The sequence below is a fragment of the Centroberyx gerrardi genome, chromosome 12 (genome assembly GCF_048128805.1).
Source record: "Centroberyx gerrardi isolate f3 chromosome 12, fCenGer3.hap1.cur.20231027, whole genome shotgun sequence".
Lineage (NCBI taxonomy): Eukaryota > Metazoa > Chordata > Actinopteri > Beryciformes > Berycidae > Centroberyx > Centroberyx gerrardi.
Genome location: NC_136008.1, coordinates 4972086 through 4983071, shown reverse-complemented (window position 1 = coordinate 4983071; position 10986 = coordinate 4972086). Strand labels below are relative to the sequence as shown.

Genomic DNA, 10986 nt, shown 5'->3' with positions numbered 1-10986 from the left:
ACCTCTTCTCTCGCTCCACCCTCCACCACCACCTCCTCCTCTCAAAATCTCCCAACTCATTTCCTCATCTTCCTTCTTCTTCTCTCCTCTTCTTCACCATCTCTCTCTTTCTCTCCACTCTCCTCCTCATCTCCTCCACCTCCAAACATCCCTTCTTCCTTTCTCTCAAACTCTTTTCTCCCTTCTCCTCCTCAAAATCTCCTAACTCCTTTCCTCCTCATCCTTCTTCTTCTTTCCCTTCTCAATCTCTCTATTTCTCTCCATCCCCTCCTCCTCCTCCCCCCCCCTCCCCCCACCCCATCCTCCGGCGCCCAGCAGTAAGTACCGGCCTTCATCGGAGCAGCACAATGATAATTTCTCGCTGTCCACCATCGCTGAGGGCTCCCACCCAAATGTAAGGAAACTGTGCGACACCCCTCCTAACGTCCCCCATGCCCGTGCATTGGCTTACTATGATAACATTATCTGTCAGGTAACGTGGTTCTCGCCTCTCTCTCTCACCCCCTTTTTCTGCACCCACCCCAAACCCAAACTCCAACCCCCCCTCCCCGACCCCCCCTTAACGCATGGGCATGAGTATTCCCTCTCCTGCGGGGTGTGAAATGCTGAGGTGGTGGTGGGGGGGGGGGGAGTCAAAGGGCGAGGAAGGAGGATGGGAGTTTTTCTCAAGAGGCGGGTGGAGTCTGAAGCCAAGGAGGTGAGGTAGAGTAGAGGATAGAGACTAGTAATAGAGTTCAAGTTCAAGTGTGTTTATTTGTCATACACACAGCATGCACAGGGTAAACAGTGTGATGGAATACCTGTATGCTGGGTCCTCTCAGTGTCAAAAGAATAGGAACATATAATTCACAAAGATAAGTGAAGAATTAAGATAAAAAATCCAATGCACATAGTCACGAACATATACAGAGGAAAATGCACACGCACACACAAAGACACATATCACTGTTGTTGGGTGAAAACATCATATCTCTGAAATGTCAACTTTTCAGCAACTAAGACAAAACAGTTTTTAGCTCGACTGGCAGACATTTTTCAGTTTATACAATGGAGTTTTGAACAGTGTTGGAATAAAGAACTTGTCCGCTCAACTCAAAACTCTTCTTCATGCCCTCAGGGTGCAGACTCTTGTGTAAACGGGTTCAAAAAAAAGGGGAAAGTCCGCGCTACTAAATAAATTACAAACGTTTATTATAATGCACAGCAGCAGACACAGAAACAGGACTTTCCTCTTGTTTTCAAAGGTTTTCACTTAAGCCCAAGAGGTCAGAGAATTGTCTCAACCCATAGAGGAACCTGTAATACTTAAATTTAAATTAAAAATAGAAGATAATAGAAGAAAATTGGAGTTACGTGGTTTTCACCCAACAACGACAATACACACAACTCACAAACACACACACGTATGTATAAATGCAAAGACACAAATGTGCACACAGTCTGATGCAAAAAAAATTACATTTAATTGCACACACACACAAAAATAAATGCAAACATACTTGCACACACACACATATATGAACGTGTATATATATATACTGACATAAGGGTAGGTATACACTGTACATATATATGCAAACATATACACGCATATTAACACATTTAAGTGGTGACTATGCCCTTGCTGCCTGTTGCCATGGCGACACGCCAGCTGTAGAGTCTCATAGTCTCATAGTTTCATTGTGTTTATTGATTCAGTTCCCTGGTTTATTGGTTATTGATCCCCTTTGAAGGTGACGGTGAGACGCACACACACACACACACACACACACACACACACAATAGATAAGAAAAAAGCTTCATCTTCGTCAGTTTAATGGGTAAAGGCAGGGTTAGAGGTTCAATTCCCTCTGAAACCAGCCATACTAAAACTGTCTGGACTGTACATGTTAGCGTGTAGCTGGCCAGATACCTTGGCTCGGACTTGACGTCATCAGGAGAGAACTCCCACAATCCCTCGCTGTGACCCCTCCCCACCCCGTCTCTCCCTAACCTGCTCTCCCTCTGATCACCCCTTGCATCGGTATGTCATGGCATGCCTGCTCTATCGCTAACATGCGCCTCCCGGTGGCCATGTCAGCCACTGCAGCTCTGCTTCGCTGTATATGTACCTCTAACCAAATGTCACTCGTTTATCCTGAACCTGGGCGGGGAAGCGGGGGGGGGGGGTAGGGGTCAATTACGATTGGTCAAAATTTGTTTTTCCTGATTTTTCTGGGGGGGGGATTGGTGTTACGACCAGGTAAGCCAACGATGTGGGAGATTTGTGAGAAGTGGGCGGGGCTATCCAATCAGGATAAACATCTGAGATGCAACGCCTCGCTGCTGCCTGCAGGCGGCACCGGAGAGCCTACAGGCGGCGCACTAACGGAAGCATGGGTAGCTAGTAGCAGTAACGCTAACGTTGTAGCAGCATGGGTAGTTATAGTGCTACAACTGAGGTTGACTGTTTCTTTTTTTATTTAGTAGTGTTAAGACGTGGTACCACCCTCTAACAATCCATCAGTAGTTTTGGTCTTTAACTTGGTCTAACTTTGTAAGCTAAGTAGTTGTTTTTTTTGCTTTGTAATCCCCTCTTCTTTCATGCTAGTTTGACAATTGTAGACATCATGTTTCATTTTCAAATTACCAATCAACATGAGGTACAGTGCCCCATCTAGCAACACTGTAGCACTTTGTAACTACAACCAAATGCCATTTTACAACCCTGACAGACAATAAACCCTAAAACATTAGTAAAAACCATCCAGCCTCACCTCCTAACCACATCTCTGTAATTTCAACTTCCTAACTCTAAATCACCTACACAGTCCCTAAGATCCCAGTCCCTCAACCTGGATCCAACAGTATTTGCAAATACTTTTTCTGGGTTTGTTTTAGCCCGCTTAGGTGACAAATGGGTGGAGTTTGCCTCAAAGGACAGTTCAATGAGCTCAATGAGTCAGTCACAGGAAAGCATTTGAAGTTGGTGTACTTTTCTGTCACTTTCTTGGCGCTATCTGTACTGTCCCGATGTGGCAAACCCCGCCCATCTGTCCCTCCATCCAACGTCAAAAAATATTTCCAACTACTGTTCGACCCAGGTTTATTTTCTAACAAGTACCGCAGTTTTCCAACCAAAATACGACTCACCAACGTAGGCTCCTCCAAACCAAAACCCTATACCGACTCACCAGTTTTCCCCAAACAAACCCGAAATACATCCACTAATATAGCGAATAACCTCAGTTCCCCCCCCCCCCCCCCCCCCCGCAATTCTGTGAACTAACAGCCCAGTGTGTGTGTGTCACGATGGTCGAGAACCTCGGCAGAAATATCCAAACCAGAATTTGCTGTGGTGATATTACAGCCAGGCAGTCTGTATAATGTCCCAGTATGGTTTGAACAGTCAGCGTACCTCCAAGACACTGTAGCCAGCTGGGAATATCAGCTGTCGTCTGAGAGGAAGTCTGCTTACTCCTGCTATTGGTTTCTGTCTCTCTCTCTACCTCTCTTCCTCTATGTCTCTCTACCTCTCTCTCTCTCTCTCTGTCGCTCTTTTATCTGTCTGCTTCTATTTCTTGCTGTCTGCCTCTCTCTCTCTCTCTCTCTCTCTCTCTCTCTGTATATATATATCGTCTCTGATCTCTCTCTTCCTCCGCTTCTTTCTTTCCATCCAATTCAATCAGTCTCTCTTTCCATAAACTCCATAATCTCTCTTTCATCTCTCTCTCTTTTGTCGTTCTCTCTCTCTGCCTCTCTCGCGTCTCAGTTATTCTCTTTCTCTCTCCCGTCTCTCTTTCTTCTTCTATCCTCCTCTATCGATCTGTCTTTCTCTGAGGATGTCTTGTATGGTTTTGAGGAGTGTAACCCTTTGCCCCCCCCCCTCCCCACCCCCCCTCCCCTCAGAAAACCATGAGCAGATACACCTGGGAGTGTAAGACCAAAGAGGAGTCCGACTGTGAGGTAAGACCAAGCCCCGCCCCCCCCCGTCAGATGGTCCCGCCCACCCTCACCTCCCCAAACGGCTCTCTCTCTCTCTCATTGTTACTGTGGCCCTGTCAATCACCCTTTCTCAACTCTCAATGGAGCGATCCAAGCCTTTCCTCCCCACTGGAGCATCAATCAGTCAGTCAGGAAAACATGAAGAAAGGCAGATTCACATGCACAGTCTTACCTGTTAGGAGGTTAAACCCATCCAAAATCATTTTACCAGCACTTTGTATTCATGCAATCAGGTTTACCTCCCTTTAAAGCCCGACATAAATCTCTATTTTCTTGCAGATTTATAATATACACCCAGTGATGTAGGAATAAACAAAAAGGTGGATAAACTATGAGCTCCAGTTGGTGATCATCATGAGGCAAATAACCACCAATATGAACAAAAATCTGTTATATTCTCAGAAAAGCGTTAATTTATGCTTTTTTTCCCCCCTTAAAACACCTTATCTTCATGTCACTTCATGTATCTTCATGTATGATACTATTTACTAATTATGTTTACAATTAATTTATCTCATTAAGGTTTCATCTACTTTGTAAATGAAAACGTGGGTAAACTAAGTTTATTGGATTTACCCTCCCTACATCCCTGTATAAATCACATTAATTAGTTTAAAACTGATGTAAGTTGTATTACAGTAAATTTGGTCTGTTAAGGAAAAACATAAATGAATGCATTTGCATTTAGTTAAAGATTTCTTCTTTCTGTTGGTGGTTGTTTGTCTTATGGTAATCGCCTGCTGCAGGTTTACTCACCTTTTTATTCACCACTAACTACATTTAAAGGTCTTAAGCTTTAAAGGTCGGGAACTAAGCCCAGTGCTGCTGCACCGAACCCAAATCAAATCAAAAACCTAATCACAGTCATAAATCATAAGGTCGAGTTTTATATAACTCGGTTGACATAAGTTCATATCTCTACTACTTTAAAGTGGTTTGAGGGCCAGAAACTGGAGCATGGCAGGTAAGCCCTTCATTATGTTATGACAGGTATTAGAAAAAATGAGTCTGGTTTGTGGCTTTTCAGTGTAACTCAGTGTAGCTTATCACCAAAATGGATCTGGAGTAACATATAGGCCACTGCAGAAATAAAACCATGCAAACTGTTTGAACTGATCCATTATCTTTAAAGAGGCAGCAGCTGCCGGTTACATGCAAAGAAAAAACAATCATAAAGAGAAAGGAAAGTTATATTGGTGCTGCGGCAGGAAAACACTGACCTTGTGGGGACCTTGTCATGCGTCCAGACAGAGGAGGTAACACCCCCCCTCCTCCCGCCGCCCCAAACACACACACACACACACACACACACACAGACGCTTTTAATGGAAGAATAAAAACCACTGCAGTGGAGGAAGAATAGGCTGAAACCAGAGAAATAGAACCAGACACACACACACACACACACACACACGTGTAAACAGACAAAAAGCTATGTAAGAAAGAACACACGTGTGCATAGATATTCACGTATCCACAGCCTGCATGCCACCACACACACAGCCTAATCACTTCTATACAATAATAAATAAAGCACTTATATTTCTCACTGCTAATCGAATGCTTTGAATTTCATTCAGTCTGCAGATTGAATTGCTTCCACAGTAAATCAGCGGAGCGTGTCGGTCCAACCGCTCTGCAGAAAACACTAAAATAGCATTGTTGTTTGCGTCAATACTAAATAAATTCAACACAGAAAAATGAATTGAGCGGGCAGAGCTGGCCGTGCTTTCCAAGAGGATTTCATTTCCATCGACTGAATCGGCTCGCAGACTGACTGATCACAACTGAATTGACCTCGACTCCAAAAGCTGCAAGCATACAGTAGAATTATGCATTCAAAAATTAGTAAATCGTCCCTTTAATTTGAATATGTCCAGATGATCCGTTATACACTTACAGTACAAAATACCAGCTGCTCTGAGTCCAGGTCCACATACACACACAGTCACAGAGCCAGTCAATTAATACACAACACATGCGCACACACATGTAGGCATAGAGTGAGTCTCTTGACACATGTAGACAAACAAACACACACACACCTGCCCACACTCACACACACACTCAGAGGCACACATACACATACTCTACAAATATTATAATCTAAAGTGTGTGTGCACAAGCATACCAATGACGAATACCAATTATGCTAGCACACACACAGGTGCACCGACACTCACAAACACCATTAATGTGAAACACACTGTGTTCCCAGCAGAGGAAGAGCTGAAGACACAAACTCCCAGACCTCCTGCCTTCACTCTGAACCTTTAATCCAGCCAGAGACAAATCAACAGGATAGTGTGGCGCCGTTAAAGGTGCTACATGTAGCATTTTAAACATCAATGTATCATCGTCAAATTAATAGTGATACCTCGGTTTAATTACCATAAACAAATGAGACCATGGTCAAGACGATTGGTAACTTCTATGCCATGCCAGCAGTATTGTTGGTGCTAGTGTTTCTCCAAATGAAGACTAGAAGTCCCGTTGCTTCCTGTTGCAAAGAGGTTCTTTTGCTTTTTCAGTCAAATATTTTCTCTTTCACATTATTGAAGAGGATAAACATGTTGGAAGTGATTTTTCTATATTGATTTTTCCATCTGCTGCTGCCAGAAACTCTTTCAGCTTTAGCTCCGTTTGCTCTGGAAGAACAGAACCTCTTCCTGGTTTGTGCCGTAAAGCGATCCAGCAGATTTCCCTCCAGATCCACCAGGTGGAGAAACAATGGAGGATACAGAGTAGAGGCTGATAGAGGCTGACAGGCTTCTCTGCGATGGTCTCGTTTGTTTATGATAATTATACTAATGCCTCAAAATGAATATGGTAATGATTTATTGATGTTAAAATGCCACACGCAGCACCTTTAAACAAATAAACAAATCCAATGTAACCTTCCGCTGCAGCTAAGAGACAACAGGACGTTAGGAACTGTCCATGTGCCTTCATCATCATCATCATCAAAACCCCGTTTATCTCTGTTCCCCCCTCTCCCTCCAAAACGACACTCACTCTAAAGTCCCGTGACTCTGTGCCCCCCCCACCCCCTGCTCCTTGCTCCCCAATACACAACGATGAAAACCAATAAAACCAACAAACAAAAACACAACATTTTCCAGTTTCACGCTGACGGGAGGACAGAGGGCCCCTATCCCGTAACCATGGAAGTGACGTATCCGCACGTCCTGCCTGAAGTTACTATCTAGGCCAACAGCCAATGGGTAAATGCTCTCACCCCTCTTCCCTTTTAAAAGTGCCATTGACAAAAAAGCAAACATTCAATTCAGTGTGTTTGTAAATGGCACAGCCCTCGGGGGCTGGAATTTGTGTATGTGTTTGTGTGTGTGAGTGTGAATGTGTGTGTGCGCATACGTGTGTGAATAATAATGTGTGTGTGACAACCAATGAGCTTGCCAACCTGTGTGTCTATGAACGTGTCTATCTTGGCGTTCCCCACTTGTGTGTGTTTGTGTGCGAACGCGCGGGTCTATGCGTGTGTTTGTGTGCGTGCACGTGCGTGTGTCTGTGTGTGTGTGTGTGTGTGTGGGTGTGCATTAGAGAGCGTGCCAGTCAGGCGCAGACGGTCGCCCCAGGATGCCTCGGTGCAGCAGGGTCGATGATGCCATGCAATATTAATGGGGATAACAGGCTGGAAAAAAACGAGCCAAAATGGACTCCGCAATCAATGTTTTCCCCCTGACCTTAATTAAGTTCAGATGAATTGAAGTGAAACAGCACTTAAAACACATTGTTTTGTTTTTTTTCTCCCAGCGACTGCTTGGGTATGTATGATGGTGGTACCCACTGACAGCCGGCCGGACAGTCAGTGTGTTTGTGGCGGTTATTATTTTTTAATTTTTAGAGTGGGGGACAAAGACTGGGGGAAGAAACGAGGAGGAGGAGGAGGAGGAGGAGGACAGGGCTGCATGAGCGATTATAAGGGATGTATTGTAGGGGTTTGGGATGGGGAAAAGGGGGTGGTGGGGGGGTCTTGCATGTGTATGTGCATGTGCTTCCTGGTTTGCCTGATGGAGGGGAGGAGGGGGGGGAGAAGGAGGGTGGGGGGGGGGGGGGGGGTCAGTGTCGCTCATGCAGCTCACCTCGGCGTCTCCTCAACCAAACACAACGTGCCCGGCCAGCCAAGCATGATGATTATCAGTTGAGCAGCCGAAAGCTCAGAAAGGAACAATGGCCGCTATTGAAATCGGTTTGGCTTACAGTAACGGTGCAGTCGCTGTAATCTGATTTGGAAAAAAAACACTATATTAGGGCGGTGCATAAAAGGGAAATGTGGAAATATGCTGTAGTGAATTAAATCAGAGACGCATCTAAAGAGATTCCCAAAAGCATGTCGAGACTAAGTTCGCCTCTGTTTCTTTGTTAGTGAATAAACTCTTTTCACAAACATGGCGGATGTACTTCTGTTTTGTCGTTGTAGATTGGTTCTCACCATTGCCAGCAGTGTTAAGAAGCTTTCTGTCTCCTCCGACTCTGTCTGTGATCACTTATGTTGTGTTTCAACATAGCACATAACACAATGCAGCTGCTGTCACTGACTTATCTTTCTGTTTCTGTTGTCAGACGACTGCAAGAAAGAAAAGTGATTTGATCGAGGGTCACAAAATGCTAACAGCACAGAAATTACCATTAGCCTTGGTTAGCTTATTTTGAGTTTCAACATAGCTAACTGTCTAACCAAGGCTAATGGTAATTTCATTTTGTGACCCTCAATCAAATCACTTTTTTGTGCACCCATCTGACAACAGAAACAGAAAGATATGTCAGTGACAACAACAGCTGTATTGTGTTATAAGCTATGTTGAAACAAAATAATTGATCACTTGTGTCATTTCTGTCAGATAAGACAGAAAGTTGGCTTTTTAACATCGCTGGCAATGGTGAGAACCGATCTCTACCCTACAATGACAAAGCCGAAGTATGGCAGCCATGTTTGTGAAAAGAGTCTGTTGAGCAAAGACAAACTTTAAGGAAATCCAGTCCTGGGGGGTCGATTGGAAATTTGACACAGCAGCTATAAGAGAATTCGAGTGTCACTAAAAGCAAAGTTTCCCACCGGCCGACCGGATCAAACCTGCTGCTGAACATGACATGGTTTTCAGTGGGGGGGGTTCTAACTGTGCTTTCTACCCCCCTACCCTTCCCTCCCCCCCTGGGTAGGATGATCCTAATTCCCAGAACAAGCTGGAGGACCCGGTGAAGGCCCCGCCCAAGGAGGACGACTCCCTGAACATCCACAACTCCCTGACCCCCAAACACGAGAACCACAAGGTGCTGGGCGAGGAGAACTCCTCGGAGGTAAACTCACTGCAGAACAACATGATGTAAAACAAAACAAAAACAACAACAACAGCCCGACAACACGACACCGAAACGACGAGGCACGCCGGCGACGGGAGCCCCGACCCCCCCCCCCCCTCCCTGCTCTCCGTCCGTCCGCTGCCGAGTGCAACCGACCGCTCAACCGACCGACCGACCGACCGACCGAACAACCGACCTGCCAATCAACCAGCCAACCAACCCAGTCTACGACCGTCTCCGAAACGGCAACACTGCCACCAAGCGGCTCAGGCTGCTGCAAAAAAACGTACACCACCAACATCACCGCCAGCGCCACCACCCCCAGCTGAGAGTAACACCCCCCCCCCCCGCCCCCCTCGCGCCCGTCCCGCCGTCGCCTTGCAACCCCCTTACATCCACTCACGCCCCTGCCTCGCAGCCCCGCCCCCTTGTTGCTGTCACTCTACTCTCCCCTATCCCCCTTACCTGCACACACACACACACACACACACACACACACACACATGCATACGAACACATGCAGCATATACAGTTAAAAAAAAAAGAAAACATACTTGAACATATACACTCTTACCTGTACACACACACACACACACACACCCTCCCCTGCCTGCATTGGTGTATTTTGTAAAAATCATACAGAAGTTTAAAAAAAAGAAGTTAAACATCATTGTAAAAAAAAAAAATAAGATAAAGCTACTGAGAGGTTTTGATGTTTGTCTGACTAATCCAGTGAGTATGTATAAATATCGGAACAAAAAATTTGCTTGGATTGATTTAAAAGAAGCAACACAATGTGTCTTGGTTTTCATTGATGTGATTTCTAATCCTTTGATGTACTTGTTTTATTTTGTACTTTTTTGGGACTTCGAACAGAGAAAAAAAAACAGAGATTCAGACAGTTGTTGAAATAAACCTTTTTAACATGAGCTCAGTGGATCCTGTGTCTTCCTGCATCCCTTCTCTCCTGCTGTCTGCATGGCTTTGAACGCAGCTTCATACACCCTTCCAATACATGTGCTTCCCTGCTCACACACACACAGAGTAATTATATAACATTTAATTGTTATTATGACACCAACAGTATTATATAAAGTATTACAAATACATATTTTCCACATAGACTACACCTATAGTCTATATAAAGCAAAATTATATCATATTTCATCTCTCTCACAGTGTAAAAATCAAACAAACAAAATAGAAAAATGGTTATTCTCTTTCATATATAGATTATACCATAACATAGATAAAACTATGTAGCTTCACCATAACATTTCATTCAGCTGTTCTGCCTGTTACAACATGATGAATATGGATTTATACATATAAAAAGGTTTTGTAAAACATCACAGATTAATGACTGTGATCACAGGTTATGCAGAATCAGCTGAAATGATGAGTTCTTGTACATTTACGTTACGTTTTAGGCATTTAGCTGATGCTTTCACTCAGAGTGACGTAGTCTGAAGCAAAGAAAACATCGTCACTCCAATCGTAACTCGTATTTTGGTGATTTTCATGTTTCAGCTTCAACTGAAGGATCACATGGTTCCAGTATGGGTTGACAAAATGGGCTTATGAAACCTTTTAAAACCCATTAGATAAACTGAAAAATGCCTGAGCAAAAAGCTGAAAGCAATGTTGTTTTTCTTAGTTGTTGAAAAGTTGACATTTTAC

At 44.3% G+C, this 10986-nt stretch overlaps 1 protein-coding gene across 1 annotated transcript in view; it reads left to right on the top strand.

Moving 5' to 3' along the window:
- The window catches only part of cspg5a (chondroitin sulfate proteoglycan 5a), a 54676-nt gene extending 45343 nt beyond the window's left edge, over positions 1–9333 (top strand). The window contains exons 4-5 of the mRNA XM_071895536.2: positions 316–472; positions 9166–9333. Coding sequence (XP_071751637.1) covers positions 316–472; positions 9166–9333 — 325 coding nt within the window. The remainder of the gene's footprint in view (positions 1–315; positions 473–9165) is intronic.
- The last annotated feature ends 1653 nt before the right edge of the window (positions 9334–10986 follow it).